The sequence below is a fragment of the Sphaerodactylus townsendi genome, linkage group LG07 (genome assembly GCF_021028975.2).
Source record: "Sphaerodactylus townsendi isolate TG3544 linkage group LG07, MPM_Stown_v2.3, whole genome shotgun sequence".
NCBI lineage: Eukaryota > Metazoa > Chordata > Lepidosauria > Squamata > Sphaerodactylidae > Sphaerodactylus > Sphaerodactylus townsendi.
In genome coordinates this window covers 10,610,420-10,629,538 of record NC_059431.1, presented here as the reverse complement: position 1 = coordinate 10,629,538, position 19,119 = coordinate 10,610,420, and the positions used below count along the sequence as shown (strand labels likewise).

General features: G+C 46.3%; 1 protein-coding gene across 1 annotated transcript in view; it reads left to right on the top strand.

Moving 5' to 3' along the window:
• Window positions 1-19,119, top strand: part of LOXHD1 (lipoxygenase homology PLAT domains 1) — a 222,387-nt gene that overhangs the window by 51,288 nt on the left and 151,980 nt on the right. Inside the window, exons 8-11 of the mRNA XM_048504316.1 lie at window positions 3,686-3,936; window positions 9,024-9,159; window positions 12,887-13,047; window positions 14,622-14,708. Of these exons, the coding sequence (XP_048360273.1) occupies window positions 3,686-3,936; window positions 9,024-9,159; window positions 12,887-13,047; window positions 14,622-14,708 (635 nt within the window). The remainder of the gene's footprint in view (window positions 1-3,685; window positions 3,937-9,023; window positions 9,160-12,886; window positions 13,048-14,621; window positions 14,709-19,119) is intronic.

Genomic DNA, 19,119 nt, shown 5'->3' with positions numbered 1-19,119 from the left:
AATGATATCACAGCTGCTAAAACATCTGCCTCCAAATGCCACAGTCCGGAAGGGTTGGCTTGTGCGCCTTTCCTTCTGTTTTCCCCGGGACGATCTGTTTGTCTCAATAGCGCTGGAGATGATAATCAGTGTGGCTGTCAGCTGAGCACTTATTTCTTTTACCCTGAGCTGCCTGGGCTATTGAGCAGCTTCTCGGGTCTCGGGTGAACACACACAAGGGAGGCTGCTGTTGTTTGAAGACCCTGGCCAGGGACTCGTTTCAACCTGATGTGCAATTGTGGCAAGGTGAAAAAAATGCAGAATAAAAGCGACCAGTGCACTAGTATGGGCAGCCTGAAAAAACACCAGAGCTCAGCAAGAAGAAGCGTCCCGTTTCTTGGGGTTGACTTTAAGGTGATGTGTGAAAAGGGGGAGGGGCTGTGGCTCAGCGGAAGACCCTTTGCTTGGCCCGCAGATGGTCCCAGGTGCAATTGTAACCTATCTGTGGGGTCTGTGGGGCAGAACTTGGAATGAGTTTGCAACAACAAATTTTAGAAACAAAATGGTTCACTTTCTTAACATACAACATCAAACATCAACATTTAACATCACACTTCAAGGTCCTGTTCAGGTTGCATTATCAAGTCCTTATATTTACAGTCTACTGACACTGCCAAGTCCCATTCTTCTTTGCAAGTGGGTTGGCTCCTGAAGACTCCCAGGGCTTGATGAACAGGATTCAACGTGATGAAGGTTTCCAGGAGAACTCTCACCCATTACAAACATAAAAAACCCTGAAACAATAAACTCCAACATTTACAACATAGCAAAAACAAACAACTACCTTCCCAGTAGTTCCCAACAACATTGCAGTTACCTTAACAAGGTGTTAAGGGCTTATACAAATCAAGGTCCGAGTCTGGTAGCCTTGTCTCCTCCAAACTACATGAGCTCTGCAGCCTTCTGCTGCTTTGAGTCTCCACCCCTTTCTGGGTCAACCCATTCTGAGCATGGGGGTTACACAATCGCCAGGATAAAAGGATCAGGTAGTGGATGATGCGAAAGGCTTCCAGCTGAGACCCTGGATACATTTGGCTGTTCCACGTGATACTGATCTTGGTGGAGGTAGTCTCAGATGCAATATAAGGCAGTTTCACACACTCGAGTAATGACAACAATTAGTGCAAGAAACCTTCCTCTGTGTGAGTGTGTGTTAAGTGCCATCAAGTTGCTTATGATGTTATTACGACTCTACACATTAATGAGCGTGGGCCGCCAAACAAACATCACCTTCTACCTGCTCCTTTTAACTGGATGTGATGGGGATTGAACCAGGGGCCTTCTGCATGCCAAGTAAATGCTCTCCCATGGAGCCACCAAGGGGTTTCCCACAACCTATTGCCTGCCTGGTCCTCTTAAATGAAGATGGTGGGGACTGAACCTGGGACCTTCTGCATGCCAAGCAGAGGTTCTATCATGGAGCCACTAGGTCTTTCCCATCACCTACAGCCTGCCTGGTCCTTTTAACTAGAGATGTCTAAGGTTGAACCTGGAACTTTCTGCATGACAAGCAGATGGTCTACCCACCACTGACCCATAGTCCCTCTCCAAACATATAAATCTACTTTATACTGAGTCAGACCCTCAAGTATTCCAAATCAGTGGGTTCTAGATTAAATCAAGCCTGAAGCTAGAATGGTCATTGTACTTTGGTCACATCCTGAGAAGACAAGAGTCTCTGGAAAAGGCAATAATGTCAGGAAAGCTTGAAGGCAGCAGGAAAAGAGGAAGATCCGAGATGAAATGGATTGACTCTACAAAGGAAGCCATGACCCTCAATCTGCAAGACTGGATCAAGGCTGTTAATAATGGGACTTTTTGGAGGACATTAATTCATGGGTCCACCATAGGTCAGAAGCAGCCTGATAGCATCTCTCTCTCTCTCTCTCTCTCTCTCTCTCTCACTCACACACACACACAGAAGAAGAAGAAGAAGAAGAAGAAGAAGAAGAAGAAGAAGAAGAAGAAGAATTTGGATTTATATCCCCCCTTTCTCTCCTGTAGGAGACTCAAAGGAGCTTATAATCTCCTTGCCCTTCCCCCCTCACAACAAACACCCTGTGAGGTAGGTGGGGCTGAGAGAGCTCCGAAAAGCCGTGACTAGCCCAAGGTCACCCATCTGGCGTGTGTGGGAGTGCCCAGGCTAATCTGAATTCCCCAGATAAGCCTCCACAGCTCAGGCAGTAGAGCTGGGAATCAAACCCGGTTCCTCCAGATCAGAGTGCACCTGCTCTTAGCCACTGCTCTTAGCCACTACGCCACTGCTGCTGAGAGAGAGAGAAAGACCTTCCTGTTATTAACAGCCTTGCTCAGATCTTGCACACTGTAGGCCATGGGTTCTTTGGGGTCTTCCTTTTCCCTTCTTGGATTCTACTGCATTGTACCCCGCTGAGGTCCCTCTCTGCCAAGGCCCCGTCCCCAAATTTCCAGGAATTTCCCAACCTGCAGTTGGTAACCCTATGGTCTTCCCTTTCCAAAGGAGACCCGGCTCCAACCCTGCTGAGGTCGTCATTAAATTGCTCTTATTCCTAAGAAATCTCTCCTAATGTTCAAACAATTAACGAACACTTCATCATGTTCAATTGACCTATCATTTGACATGTCCCTCAATTGAAGGGAGTTTCGGGGGCAGAATACCCGAGACTTGTGGCCATACCTTTTATTTGCAAACTAGCACTCAAGCCCACTTTAAGTTAAAATAAAATGGGCTCAAGAAGGGGGGAGACGGAGGGAAGGGGACTTTCCTTCTCCCTCTTCCCTCCAGGAGAGAAGCCCACCTTGTTTAAGGCTGGGGTGGCTCCTGGGTTGGGGGAAGGTGGGCGGGACGGGATTGAATGTTGTGAGTCCTGCACACCCATTGGCTAGGGGTTTGTCGTTGGACATTCCATCCCTTAGGCAATTTGATATAGCTCTGAAATGATGCTGAAACACAGCAGTGTGTCATGTTGAACGATATATAAAACTAATATACCAAAACAAATAGAAATCGCCCAGTCAGAATTTACTTTCAGCAATGGACTCTTTAGTTTGGAGAGGAGACGGCTGAGGGGGGATATGATTGAAGTCTATAAAATTATGCACGGGGTAGAAAATGTTGACAGAGAGAAATTTTTCTCTCTTTCTCACAATACTAGAACCTGGGGGCATTCATTGAAAATGCTGGGGGGAAGAATGAGGACTAATAAAAGGAAACACTTCTTCACGCAACGTGTGATTGGTGTTTGGAATATGCTGCCACAGGAGGTGGTGATGGCCACTCACCTGGATAGCTTTAAAAGGGGCTTGGACAGATTTATGGAGGAGAAGTCGATTTATGGCTACCAATCTTGATCCTCTTTGATCTGAGATTGCAAATGCCTTAACGGACCAGGTGATCGGGAGCAACAGCCGCAGAAGGCCATTGCTTTCACCTCCTGCATGTGAGCTCCCAACCTGGTGGGCCACTGCGAGTAGCAGAGAGCTGGACTAGATGGACTCTGGTCTGATCCAGCTGGCTTGTTCTTATGGGCGGTAAATAGCTGTCTAATCTACATTTACCCTGAAAAAGAACGGCAAAACATTTATGCAAGATAAAAAGTGCCGTGCAACAAACACATTCTAGTATCCTGTTGCAGACTCCAAATCTAACTCCTGTTGTGCCCTTCAGGTATGGTTTATAAAACTGCCGTTATGACTGGGGATGTCCGAGGGGCCGGAACCAACTCCAAGATCCACATCGTCATGCATGGCTCCAAAGGGTTGAGAAACAGTGGGAAGGTTTTCCTGGAGGGAGGCGAGTTCGAACGAGCCAGGACGGACCTCTTCAACATTGAAATCGCTGCTTTTCTCAGCCCCTTGAGCCGCGTCTCCATCGGACACGACAACTGCGGGGTCAGCTCTGGCTGGCATTGTGAGAAGGTGAGAACAGGTCACTTCACACCTTGAGACAGGTGTCCAATCATTTCCCTGTTCGCTGCCCAACAGGAGTGACTTGGGAACCTATGAAAATTGCTGCTCTGATTTCAATGATGAGGCGGATAGGTTAGCCCGTCAATGTCGGCATCTTGTGGATCCAATTTCTTTTGATATATGCTGTGACATTGCAGCCAGTTAGAAAGAATTAGTGATGTGCTTGTTATATTGATGGCCTCTCTGTGGTTGCAGAGGAGGGAGGCTTTCCATACTTTATGGATTAAGCAGAATGGATGTAATGGCTGTTCAAATCAGGTTTGTGTTGATTTTTATAGACTGTTATTTTGCCAAGAGGAGGAGGAGGAGAGTAGTACTAGTAGTAGCTTGGATTTATATCCAGAGGTGGGATCCAGCAGGTTCTCACCAGTTCCCGAGAGGGGGTTACTAATTATTTGTGTGTGCCGAGAGGGGGTTACTAATTGGGTCTGCTTTTCCGTTAGAAATTCCATTGGGTCCAAAAATCATAAAGTCCTGTTGTTTCCTATGTGGCTGGTTAGCGAAGGTAGAAAACGGGATAATTCTCCCTGTTGGGCTGGTTTAAAAACATGTTTTAGAAATAAGTTCCTTGTTTAAGGAAAGTATCCTTCTTTGGATTTCTAGAAACAAAATTAAGTATTTGAAAGTATGAAGTATTTGACAGGCAGTCAATTAGAGGAGAAGTAGTTGTTTCTGTTGGCAGTAGACGATAGGACTTGCTATAATGAGTTTAAATTATGGACAGAAAGATACCAGCTGGAAATTAGGAACTTTTTTTTTACAGTAAGAGTTTTTTACAGTAACAGAGAAATTATTAATGCCCTGCCCCCGGAATGCCTGGCCACGCCCCCATTGTGCCCCGCCTAGCCCCATTGGCGCTACGCCACTGTTTGAATCCCACCAGCATGGGAACCTGTTACTAAAATTTTTCGATCCCACCACTGTTTATATCCCCCATTTCTCTCCTGTAAGGAGACTCAAAGGGGCTGACAATCTCCTTTCCCCCGCCTCACAACAAACACCCTGTGATGTGGGTGGGGCTGAGAGAGCTCCGAAGAACTGTGACTAGCCCAAGGACGCCCAGCTGGCAGGTGTTGGAATGCACAAGGTAATCTGGTTCTCCAGATAGGCCTCCACAGCTCAAGTGGCAGAGTGGGGAATCAACCCCAGTTCTCCAGATTAGAGTGCACCTACTGTTAACCACTACACCATGCAAAACGTTCTTTTTTCACCGATGGATTGAGAAGCAATGAGCAGACAATTGATCGAGAACCCCCAAGAATGATAGTGGTCAGACTCCTAGAACTGGCAAAAATAGAATGGTTCAAAAGTAGAATGGGTCCCAGGGACTTATGTACTATTCTACGCCTTCCCCACAGCTCAACTCCGCCCTGACCCAATATGTGTCCCTGTATCATCTAGTTTGGCCTCGACTCGCAGCACAATGGAAAATCTCCTCATTTGATTTTGCCCTAATCTGTTTGGTGATTGTTTTAACATTCTCAGCCATGTTGTTGGATTTGAAGGTATTACAAAAAACAATAAGCTTTGAAATAATCAGTATTGAATTGGCAAGCTGAACTAGACCGTTAGACTAATCTTTTGCTATTTAGTTGCCAGGAATTCCCACTGCGTTCAATTGGATTTATTTCCCACTAAATACGCACAAAATTACTTCCTCGGGGTTGTTGTTTTTAAAGTCCCTTTGAGCCAAATCTGAATACTTTCAACTTTCGTATTCTAATCTTGATCGTATTTGCAATTTATGCAGGGTTTTTGTTTCAGCTGGAATCTTGGAACATGAATTAATTTAATGACTCCGCTCTGGAAAATCTGAATTGCCGATAGTTTTGCGAAGAGTTGATGAGTCACAGTGGTTGTAAATTTCAGCTATGAGTGTGAAGCCCTTGGATTGGATTAAAAGTCCATCAGTTGTTAGGTTAGGAGGCTGTGGGTTTGCCAGCTGCAGGTTGGGACATTCCTGGAGATTTGGGGCGGAGCCTGAGGAAGGTGGGTTTGGAAAGGGGAGGGATCTCCACAGGAAATAATACCGTACAGACCTCCCTCAAAAGCAGCCATTTTATCTGTAGGAACTGCAGAGGCGTATCGGGGGGATGGCGCCTGGGGCAACACTTGCTCCACGTGCCCCGCACGCCACTCTGAACAACAAAAGCCACGCCAGAGAAAGATGTTGCCCAGTTTTGTGTCGCTAAGACAAGGGAGAAGAAGAAGAGTTCTTTATATCCCCCCTTTCTCTCCTGCATTTATATCCCCCCTTTCTCTCCTGCAGGAGACTCAAAGGGGCTTACAATCTCCTTGCCCTTCCCCCCTCACAACAAATACCCTGTGAGGTAGGTGGGGCTGAGAGAGCTCCGAAGAACCGTGACTAGCCCAAGGTCACCCAGCTGGCGTGTGTGGGAGTGTACAGGCTAATCTGAATTTTCCAGATAAGCCTCCACAGCTCAGGCGGCAGAGCGGAGAATCATACCCGGTTCCTCCAGATTAGATACACGAGCTCTTAACCTCCTACGCCACTGCTGAAGGGAACCCTCTCCTTCCGTCACACTCACCTGCAAAGAGGAAAGGTCTATGTCTCCCAGACTTTTTGCAGGCAAATCATTTACCATTTTCCCCTCTGATGGTATTTAATGTTCTGTTTTCTCTAGGGGGGGGGGGATCCGGCGTGGCCACTCCAGATTGGAAATGCAAAGTTTAAAAAAATATTCTCTCCCAGTGGTGGGATCCAAAAAATTTAGTAACAGGTTCCCATGGTGGTGGGATTCAAACTGTGGCATAGCGCCAATGGGGCTGGGCGGGGCACGACGGGGGCGTGGCCTGGCATTCTGGGGGTGGGGCATTCCTGGGCAGGGCTGTGGCAAGGACGCAGCCGCTGCGCCGGTCCTTGGGCGGGAAACGCATGCAGGCGCAGGCTGCCCCGCACGCCGGTGCACCTCCCACTAGACTGCTTCAAGTTCTGCGCGCTACTGCTGAGAGGAGGGGCATAACTAAGGCAAAAATCACGTGGCAAAATCACCCATTAGTCACCCCCTCTCGGCACACACAAATAATTAGTAGCCTACTCTCGGGAACCTGTGAGAACCTGCTGGATCCCACCTCTGTCCTCTCCCCTTGAAACCTCCTCCTTGCTCTTCTTGCTTGCTTCATTCCAAGGTGAAACTCTTCTTAATTGGAAGGATGGAGGGGGAGGCGAGGGAAGAGCTTCAGGCTGCTGCGCTTCCTGGTGGTGGTGGGGAAAGACGGCGGTTGGGAAGAGTTTATTCTTAGTATTTGTGCATGTCTGCGGCACCCAGGCACAAGGGTGGGAACCGCCAGGCGCCTGCCGGGTTGCTGCGCTGCGGGAGAGGCCAGGGGTGGGGACCCGGCCGACGCTCGGAGCCCCCCACGTGTCAAAATGGTGTGTGCCTGGGGATATGGGTTGCCCCATGTCCCCATTAGCGGTGCACCACTGCGGAACTGACCTTTGTGGTCTGGAGAGCTGACGCAATTCTAGGGATCTCCAGACTCCTCCTGGAGGCTGGCAAAAATAGGGTTTCAAAGAGCCAAGATTTCCCACCCTCAGCTCAGAGGCCTACCTTAGAAAGCCATTATGAGGGTTACAAGCAAGGTGGCCAAAAACCTGGAGAAAAAGAGCCATTAATACAGGCTGGATATGTGGAAGTAGATAGATGAAGCTTTTCGTGGCATGGGAGTAAGCAACGTCACCTGGTGGTGAATGGTGGTGGTGGGAGGTGCCATCAGGTCACAGACAACTCCTAGCAAGCCTGTTGGGTTTTCAAGGCAGGAGACATAGGCCGATTACGCACAAGGTGGTTGCCTTTTTTCAAGATGTCTCCAGGATGTCTCATTTGTGCTGTCCATAATCAGCCCATTGGTTTATCAAGGTCAGTATCTGGCTGAAACATTTTGAGAACAGCTTCACTTACCTGTGCGATCTATTGACTGTGGTTCCCACGCTTCTTTGCTTCACTGAACTTCCTCCTCCGTGCCATTTTCTGAACTCACTCAGTTCCCCCTGGCCTGTTTATTTGTTATAGGGGAGAATGTCCATTGCAGCCAGATTTCTTGGACAGACCCATTTCATCAAGCCCCGCTTTTACTTTCCATTCTCTCCGCAGCAAGCAAGATTGCCTGTTAGTACGGTTTTTAATTTGCCTTCCCTCCAGAGCAGGGAGATTTGACAGTGGGCACAGCTTCTCTCCGCTATAGCCAGCCTTCTCTCTCCCTTGTGCACCTCTCCCTTGCACCACTGTGTGTGCCTTCTCCTTGGCCCCACTTCCATATTGCCAGCTGCTTCAAGTAACGGAAAAGAAGTTCACTCACACAACACCGACCTCTAATGATCTTGATATTTTTGAGATATTGATATAAAGAGAGGTTGTAAATAACAAACTTCCGACCCCCAGTGGCAGCAGCACCAAAAGCAGGAAGTGGTGTGTGTGTGTGTGTGTGTGTGTGTGTGTGTGTGTGTGTGTGTGTAGGGCCCCTTCTGCACATGCAGAATAATGTACTTTCAATCAAGGACGTGGGGGAGGATTACTTTTAGAACACTAATATTGACCTACGTGCAGCTTCAAGGGCTAAACCCCAATCTTGACTACTGGGTTTAATGAGATCTGTGCCTTTAAGAACCACTTGATGGGTAGAGTTAAGAGAACCAGGCCTGGAGAGCTCTCTCCAGAAAAACTCATGGGAAAGGAGGGAGTACCTCCTCGAGTGTAAACAGAGAAATGTGAGGAGAGCCCTCTCCAAGTCCGCTTGCTGAGAAGAAATGCTGTTTTTATGTCTTTGTATGTATTTTACCTGTTTTTAATTCATTTCAATGATGTGTGCTTGGAGAGCTGAATGATTTTTAAAAATGTGATGTCATCATGCATGTTTTAAATTGCTAGCTGTCTTGGTGGCCCTTATAAAGGCAGAAATGAGGGAAACAAATTTTATCAACAAATAAATAAATAACACTAGAGGGAAATGGGCAAATGTAAGATTGGATTATTTATTGTTCCGGGTTGTTTGTCGTCCCCCCCTTTTCCCACTAGGTGACGGTGTATTGCCCATTTACTGGTATCGAACAGACATTTCCTTGTGGGAAGTGGCTGGATGAAGATGAAGGTGATGGTCTGGTGGAACGGGAGCTCTATGAAATGCTCTCCCTGCGCAAGAAGAGACTGAAAAGTAGGTGCCCGAGACCGTAGACCTTGATCTATTTTGTCTCCCCAAGCAAGGGAGAAACCACCCATTTCTACACCTGAGCCACCATGAAGTAGTTCCAAGGCTCTTTGATATTACTTGACTCTGCCTTGAGACTCGGTAAGAAAGGAGAGCTGGAAATGGAGTAAATCAATTAACGAAGTCAATAGATACTGCAGGGGGTTGAAAGTCAGAGAGGAAGAGAAATGGTTCTCACTGCTGTGATTTCGCACAGACACGATGGAGTGAAATTTGGAGGTGGCGGGAACAGGCGAGAAATGGACCGTGTGCCTAGACACCGTTACGGCATCTTTTCCACATTTCTCATGCCCCCGTGCGGAAGCAGGCGTAGACACAACGGAACAGTGACTCAGACGCTCTTTTAGACGATACGTACAGAATGCGTAAATCCCTTTGAATAAAACAATCGTAAAACAACAAAGAGGTGCGTCGGAACAAAGGAGAAAGGTTGCATAAGGCTCAGCCATCTGGCCAGGAGGATTTGTGCGCTCTCTCTGTTCCCTAATCATGTTAGCTCAATGAATGCTTTGAAAAATGGGTCGGGGCCCGTACAATCAAGACGCTTTTGTGGTGAGCCGTTTTGCCCTGTTTAAGAGGCCGTTCGTTTGAAACCAAGCTCATTACTGCAAATATTACTTAATGTTGTCGCCACTTTATCTCTGCGCAGCAGTCCATTGAGCAAAAGTATTTATGACCTCTAAACTGCCCCATTATCCACCCTGATTGCTATTGACAGTGTAATTCCTTTGTGGCTGTTGTATATAAAACGGGCAGGAAGCGCCGGCCTGAAGTAAATGGCGCCCTTTCACGGCTGTGCGGTGGGATAATTTTTATTGTCATCTCACCTGCCTGACTGTCCGGGCAGGAGCGTTCATTGCTTTCTCTTTTCAAGACCCCTGACTGTATTAATTTTCTAACGCGCAGGCTGATGAGTCTTTCTGAGAAAGGCTGAGACCCTTTCCAAACACTGGTTTGAAGGGTTGATAAAAAGAATAATAGGGGGAATGGAACCTTGTGGCACAGAGTACTAAGCTGCAGTACTGTAGTCCAAGCTTTGCTCACAATGTTAAGCATAGCAAGCCTTTATTGGCATAGACAACAGTACAACAATAATAAAAAAGGGATTAAAAAGCATATACAATGCAGGGAATAAATGTTAGGTCGAAGGAAATCTATTGGCTTTTAGTAATTTCCAGGAGAAAGTCTGCCACTATCATACAGAGAGAAGGATCAGGGTTGTCCAACAAGTAGTGTAATCTAATTAAATCGGGGAGATGGGGTAAATGTAAAGGAGTAAGATTCACATACTTGGATCTGATTTCCTTGAATCTGAGACAGTGTAATAATTGGTGGGCCAGAGATTCAACTGAGCCATCGTTACACGGGCACAATCTTTTAGCCTTTTCTTGCTTATTAAATCCGCCATGTAACAAGGCAGAAGGCATAACATTAAACCTGGCGAGCATTATGGCTCTCCTTTGAGCAGGGTTTATTAAGCAATACAGGTAGTGTGCCAAGTGGCCCCGTTCAAATGGGAGAGAAAAATACAGGGGGGAGCACTCTCTATCCAATAGTTGACCTTTTAATTTCCTATAAGCTTCTGAATAGGACAAAGGGCAAAGTGAATCCACTGACAGTCCAATAGAGGCCATTGCTCACAATGTGAGTTTGACCCCAAGGGAAGTTGGGTTCAGGGAGATGGCTAAAACTTGTCTCATCTGTCCATCCTCCAGAGGTGGCTAAAATGAGTTCCCCACCGACTGAGGGTAAAGTGTAGACGACTGGGGAAGGCAATGGCAAACCACCCCACAAACATACTCTGCCTAGTAAAGAAGGATGTTGTCAAGCTGGAATGGGTCCAGAGGAGGGCGACCAAAATGATAAAAGGTCTGGAGTCCATGTCATGCGAGGAGAAACTTAGGGAGTCGGAGATGTTTAGTTTGGCGAAGAGAAGGTTAAGAGGTGACATGATTTTAATATAATGAATGTAACCCGGTATTATTTTGCTGTGTGGAATTGGCCAGGGTTGAATCCAACAGTCATATCCATTCGGATAGATTTCTGTCTGAGAAATGGGTCATTCTTGACTCTGTCATGGTGATGCCCCAGTTGATCCCAGGAATATGATTCTGGGCCAGGGACCTTCAGGATCAGTTTGCCTCCTTATCCATTGTGGGAAATGTATTTATTTTATTTATTTATATGTTAAATTTGGGAACCGCCCACCAGTGGTGGGATTCAAAAATTTTAGTAACAGGTTCCCATGGTGGTGGGATTCAAACTGTGGCGTAGCGCCAATGGGGCTGGGCGGGGCACAACAGGGGCGTGGCTGGGCATTCCGGGGGCGGGGCATTCCTTGGCGAGGCTGTGGAAAGGACGCAGCCGCTATGCCAGTCCTTGGGCGGGAAACGAATGCACACAGGCGCAGGCTGCCACGCACGCCGGTGCACCTCCTGCTAGATTGCTTCAAGTTCTGTGTGCTACTGCTGAGAGGAGGGGCGTAACTAAGGCAAAAATCACATGGCAAAATCACCAATTAGTAACCCCCTCTCAGCACACACAAATAATTAGTAACCTACTCTCGGGAACCTGTGAGAACCTGCTGGATCCCACCTCTGCCGCCCACCCCCAAAGGGCTCTGGGTGGTGTACAATAAATACATATACAAATACAACAATACATAATAGGTTAAAAATTCATCGTTCAGTTTCATAAAACATATAAAAACATAGCAGCATTTAGTATTAATATGGTGGCGCCCGATACAAAGGCCTGGAGGGGACAGGCCATGCTGATACGATGTTATACTGGTTATGCCAAAGGCAATATGGCACTCAGCACGAGGGCATCCGGGGGAGGGAATCTGCGGCCCGCCTCCCCAAAAGCCCGGTGGAACAGCACGATTTTACAGGCCCTGCGGAATTCACCGAGGTCCCGCAGGGCCCGCACGTCAGATGGAAGCATCTTCCACCAGGCAGGGGCCAGGGCCATAAAAGCCCTGGCCCGGGTGGAAGCCAGCCGCGTCATGGAGGGGCTGGGGATCGTCAGTAAGTTTGTCAGTGCGTGTAAGAAATTTTGTTTGTCAGAAATTTAGCACCAGATCTATCCCCAGATGTTGTCCAATGCCACAAAAGTAGAAATTCTGCAAAAATTAGAACATTAACAGGCTTGTGATACAAATCTCCTTTCAAGTCTGAGTCCTCTTTTTGCAAATTCTTCCTCCCTTCACCTTGAAAGTAAGATGTGCCTTGCCTCTAATTTGCCTTTTCCCAGACAGGAAACTTGTAGGAACTATACAATTATTGACCGTGGCTTGAGGCCAATACAATTGGCAGTGTGAAGAGAACTATTTATTAATCGTACGGAAGCCTTTCCTTTTCACATCACTGCATCTCTGTGCTAGGAAAAGTCTGTCTGTTATTCCAGAATTTTAGCACGAGTAAGAGCTTAACATAAACTAGGTGCATCCTTATACAAAAGCAATTCGTGATGTGGCAAATAGCCATCAAGAAGACCTTCAACCAAAGCCAGGAGTTCAGTACTAAAGCTATGCAAGTTTATGCACCTGACTGCACACGCGGCAGTAAAAATTATAGCAACCTTATTTGTGTGCGTGTGATTTTCTTCCCCAACGTTTGTCACCAACGATGCCTAAACAATTATTTAGAATATTTTTGTTGGCTGTTTGCAGAATTTCCGTGGTCAATGTGGCTCTGGACAAGTGACATGAGGGGAGCTGGGACAGATGCCGCCATCTACTTCCAGCTTTTTGGGGACAAAGGAAAGTCGGACGAAATGAAGCTGGACAGTAACTCCGATAACTTTGAAGCTGGACAATTAGACAAGTTCATGGTAGGGCTTCTTGTCTAGCCGGATTTTGTGTGCGTCTTTGATACAACGTTTGCAGGTGTACAGCATAAGAGTCCGTCCGAATCCTTATTACACTTTTTGTTTTCAGCTAGTGCTGCTTAGAATAACAGCCAGTTGGACCCAAGCTGTTGATGTAAAGGGACTGAATACCCTTTAAAAGAGGTTAATAGAAAGGATGTTGATATTTTTGTGTTTTGGCATGGTGATCCACAAGTCCAGATTTACTTGATATGGTGACTCATCCAGAGCTAGCCTAAGTTTTCTCCATGTCCTAGAAAAACTGTGACCTTGATGCCCATCTAATTCAGCATTCCATTTTCTATGGTGGCTAACTAGATGATCTTCTCCTTCTTCCTTCTTCCTTCTTCCTTCTTCCTTCTTCCTTCTTCCTTCTTCCTTCTTCCTTCTTCCTTCTTCCTTCTTCCTTCTTCCTTCTTCCTTCCTCCTCCTCCTCCTTCTTTTATCTTCAGAGGTGTATCACAGAGAGAAGTGTGTTTCACACTGTGTCCATGAATAAAGTAGGTGAGTAAAGTTTCAGTGAGAACAGTGAAATTCTGGACAACTTGTAAGGTTACTATGTCAAACTTCACAGGGAGGTTATTGAAATCCACAAACATCAAGACAACTTCAAGAAGAAGGAAGAGACTCTGAGAATTAACAAAACTTGGCTACCAGTACTTAAAAACACCAGAATCAAAGGCCAAGGGCATACTAGGTTCTTGGACAATAAACTCCACCCAGACAGAGGATTTGCATTTACTAATACTGTTGCTACTGCAGGGAATGCAAATGCGAATACGAATGTAAATGGACTGAAAACCCCACCCACGATACAATGCAGTCAACCACACCTTTGCATAGCAAGTTCTACCCAAACACTTACTGATTGGTTCCCCACCCTGGGACATGGACAATATATATCCCACTAAACATTCCCTTCTCACCGGACACAGTGTGTAACACACTTCTCTCTGTGATACACCTCTGAAGATGCCAGCCACAGATGCAGGCGAAACATTAGGAACAAGATCTACCAGACCATGGCCACACAGCCCAGAAAACCCACAACAACCAGTTGAGTCCAGCCATGAAAACCTTTGAGAATATGTTACAAAATCATCTTATTATTTTTGTTTTATGCCCCCAGGTTTAACATGCAACCTGCTCAGACTTGAAAAATAACTGTATATTTCTTTCTGTACAGGTGTGCATATTTTTTTTAGATCACCGAGGAAGGTCTTTTGGCTGAAACACATCTGGTCGCCATGGTTTATGTGTGCTACCAAATCCTATTGTTTGAATTTGGTGGTTTTAATATCTCTGTGGGGCTCTGGTTTTTAATCATCTCATGAATTTGTGTACACAAAAAAAATATTATTTTGTGTATTTAGGTTAGCTTACAAAGCTGTCTTGCTTTGCTTCCGCTGAAGTGAGCAAGAGCCCTCTGGTACTTATCCGCTCTCACTTTTTTCAGTGAGCCTTGAGTTGTCTCAGGTGGTAGATTCACCCCTAATGGGAAGATGCTACTGTAAACTTCTTAATGTGTTTTCCTGCAGTTGGAGCTCCCAGATCTGGGCACCTATTATAAGCTCCGAATATGGCATGAGAAACGGACCCCATTTGCTGGCTGGCATCTGCAAAAGGTAATAGTTCACAAGTTGGATTGTGCTGTGGAAACTAGATGGGCTCCCGGTCTTGAGCAATGTGCAAACTTGCACAAAGGTTTTGGTGATTTGATTTGATAGCAAAGAGCTGGTCTATGCAAGTCTGTCTGCCTGTCTGCCTATCTGATCTATCTTTGAATAATAGAAACATAAACTTTGGAAGGGACCTCCAGGACACGCTAACTGTTAACTGAAATGAGGGGAGTTTGTCCCTTTTAGAGTGCGGGAATTAGCAAGAGCAGACTCTTAGCTTAGCAGATGGTCAGGCAAGCTCAGGAACTTTGTTGCCTATGTATACTAAGATCAGCTTTTGCAAGAAATTCTGCAGGAGAGTGAAATAAAGTTTAACCATTTCATTTGGGGATAATAGGGGTACACAAGCACACAAAATCAAAGCAGCAGAACACAATACAGTCTTAGGATATAAGCACTGTTTAGTGAATAGGTTTGGAACAGATGAAGGGAATTGGGGAGTAAGGGTTCTAGTCACCTGATCCTGGAGTGGAATGGTCTGATGAACAGAGCTGAGCAGCCTGCGCTAAACTCTGGTAGAAGAAAGAAAAAACTGTTGCAGAACAATATCAACAGAAAGAGAGGTGTCCAGAGATACAGAACACTGGTTACTTGGAGAGGGGGCTTCTTATAGGAAAAAAGACCCCCAGAGTTATGCAGAGTAGCCCATAAACTCCCAGAACAAAGAGGAGTCCTGCCTTTCAGGGGAAAGACACAAGGCCCAGTGCACTTTGCAGCTGTGCAAAATAGCAAAATCCACTTTGAAAATTGTAAAAGTGGGTTGAAAGTGCATTATTCTGCATGTGCTGAAGGGGCCTATGTCTGTTTTGGCCTAAAGTCTTTCAAAATATCTGTGGTCTACTGATCAGACCTAGACCTTAAACTCTATACTTGTCAGTACAAACTACACAAGTCTTGCTGGAACTGAGTTCCACTGCATAACTTCTCGTTAATATCCCTTTCTCAAACACCCCATCTCCCTTTCTCAGCATCCTAGTGGGGTGAAATCACTAGAAGTGCCAAGGCAAAAGATAAGGACCAGGTACAGGTTGCCTTGAAGGTTGAGCAGCCATCAACCTTAAGTTGATTAATGTTAATGGTTGAGACATTAGCTTGATGGGCCAAGCTTGGGGGTGGTAACTGATTAAATAACAGCTTATGTACCAATGACAACGTAAATGAGGTTGTCTTCAGATTAGTCAGAGGGAGATGTCTAGGGCTAGTGTTAGTGTAATATTGTGTTAGTGTAATATTGACAGTTAGTGTAATATTGACAGGAACACTTGGATTAACAAGTCCTTCCTCTGTCTCCCTCCACTGATGTCTTCAGCCAGCAGGTGAAGACTGTTTAGTTTCATCTGACATAACCCCCTCAAAAAAGGGTTACTGAGGTTGCCTTGTTTGAGGTGAATCTTGGAGACCTCTGAGAATTTATAGCTGACTACCAGATGACAGAGTTAAGTTCCTCTGAGAAAATGACTCTTTAGCATTATGATCTCTGCATAGGGTGGGGTAATCAATCAATCAATCAATCAATCAATCAATCAATCAATCAATCAATCAATCAATCAATCAATCAATCAATCAATCAATCAAACAAACAAACAAACAAACAAACAAACAAACAAACAATCAATCAAACACACAAACACACAAACAAACAAACTCTACTGAGGAGCCTCCCCAAAACCTTCCCTTTACAAGCTTTACACCCAAATTGACCAATTCATATCTGGCAGCCCTAGACATAGCATTGCATATGGATTAGAAACTAGCTTTATATGTTTTTTAAGCAGTGGTTCTCAACCTGTGGGTTGGGACCCTTTTGGGGGTCGAACGACCCTTTCACAGGGGTCACCTAAGACTCTCTGCATCAGTGTTCTCCATCTGTAAAATGGATAAATGTTAGGGTTGGGGGTCACCACAACTTGAGGAACTGTATTAAAGGGTCTCGGCATTAGGAAGGTTTTAAAGAAAAACTTGAAATTGTATTGTCGAAGGTTTCTCACGGGTTGGAATTGAGGCCTTTGAGTGCTGTAGCTGAAACAGCAGCCGAATTCTAGCAGCATTCTCTCCTGACATTTTACCTGCATCTGTGGCTGGCATCTTCAGAGGATCCTCAGAGGATGCCAGCCACAGATGCAGGCGAAACATAAGGAGAGAATGCTGCTAGAACACGGCCATACAGCCCGGAAACCACACAGCACTCAAACTTGAAATTCTTCAGATGCAGAATTCTGTGCCCATTTGTAAACGTTGCAATGAGGATGCACAGTAGCAGTCGACACAAACAGCAGCTCCAAGCCTGCCCTTCAACCTCTCAAACGTATTCCTTTTACTACACGATCCCCATTTGCCTCTTAATAAGGTCACACTGTTTCTCGGTTTCAGTGTAGGGGCCTCTAATGCAAGTTGATGGGTTTCTGCCCCCTTTGGTGCTTAAGAGGATCTACCGGGAGGTTAATAAACTGTGAAGTACCCGGAGGTTGACCGAATGGCCACTCCTGCCTCATTAGCTTTGGTCTGCTGTCGTCCACTCCTGAAAGGAAGGATGATATTCAGCTACGAAAGGCGAGTCCCTGCTTCCTCTCGGTCAAGAAGACTGAAGTTAGAGCCAGTCTGTGGGGTTGATTCTTCAGCTGGACCAATCATTGCTGTTTGGTTCAATGGAATTTGCTCCCAAGAAAGTATATTCCATGGAACATACCGTGTTTCCCCGAATATAAGACAGTGTCTTATATTAATTTTTGCTCCCAAAGATGCGCTATGTCTTATTTTCAGGGGATGTCTTATATTTCTGTATTCTGTTCCTCAGGCATGCTTCCAAACAAAAACTTTGCTACGTCTTACTTTCAGGGGATGACTTATATTTCGCACTTCAGCAAAACCTCTGCTATGTCTTATTTTCCGGGGATGTCTTATATTCGGGGAAACAGGGTAGTAGCGCTTTTTGTGGAACATGTTCTGGGCAGAATGGTTGCCCTAATCAATCGAAGCGAAGGAAAAGATGCCGACATTTGTAGTGAGGAAGATTTTCAGCATTTTAGGGGTTGGTTGTATTTATTTACTCATTCACATGTTTGTTTGTTTAGAGACTTCAGAGATCACTGTTCTGCTGTTAGGAAATTCCAGAAATTGAACATACAGAAAATAGACCCCAACACCAGTCATTTGAAACCCTGGATGGGTCCCTGGGCCAAGGGATCGATCAGAGGCCTGGATGGGGCAGAGCGACAGCCCACAAACCAATGGGAGCTTGGAGGATGGTGTAGTGGTTAAGAGCAGGTGGATTCTAACCTGGAGAACCGGGTTGGATTCCCCTCTCCTCCGCCTGAGTGGCGGAGGCTTATCTGGGGAACCCAATGTGTTTCTGCACTCCTAGATTCCTGCTGGGTGACCTTGGGCCAGTCACAGTTCTTCAGAACTTTCTCAGCCCCATCCACCTCACAAGGTGCCTGTTGTGGGGAGAGGAAGGGAAAGGAGCTTGTAGGCCACCTTGAGTCTCCTTACAGGAGAAAAAGATAGGATATAAATCCAAACTCTTTTTTGTCTTCCAGTCAAAGCAGAGCCAGGTCAACCTTGCAGCAGGGCAGGGGCAGACAGGTAATTGGGGAGGAGATCAAGAAGGCAGCCGGGAGAGTCCGGGTGGATGGAATAGAGTGAGAACAAGGAGGGAGGGAGAGAGGGAGGGAGGGAGAGAGAGAGGGCGGGAGGGAGAGAAAGAGGGAGAGAGAGAGGGAGAGAGGGAGGGAGAGAGGGAGGGAGGGAGAGAGGGAGGGAGAGAGAGGGGGGAGGGACAGGGGAGATGGGGAGGGAGAGAGAGAGGGAGGGAGAGCTAGAAGGAAACAGAAGGCATAGCAAGGAAATGAGGGCAGGCAGGGAGCCCAGGACGGCTGAGCCTAGGGTCTCGCAGGTCACCCAGGAAGGGGTTGCATGTCACCCAGGAAGGGGAGATGGGACAGCTAACAGCTCAACTCCAAAGCTTTACAGGGACACACCACATTTGGGCTGGGAAACATCTGGAGATTTTTGGGGTGGAGTCTGAGGAGGACAGTGGTCAGGAAGGGGTGACCATTTCTCCAGGTGAACCCATCTCTGTTGCCTGGAGATCAGTTGTGATCGCAGGAGATCTCCAGCTACCGTCTGGAGGTTGGCAACTATACTCCCTTCCTCCCCCTCTCAGGAACTCTGTCTGACCTCAGCTCTTAAAGTAACTCCTGCATAGAGGCATGCTGCTACGTGGTGAAGCTGACTGAAAGTGATTGGGCCTTGACCGCACACGGCGTCTAATGTTTATGTTTCAATCCTAATCTAGCTCTTGAGACTCTGATCGAAAGCTTCTCAATTAGGGACAATTAGAGTTGCTTTGGGGAAGCGG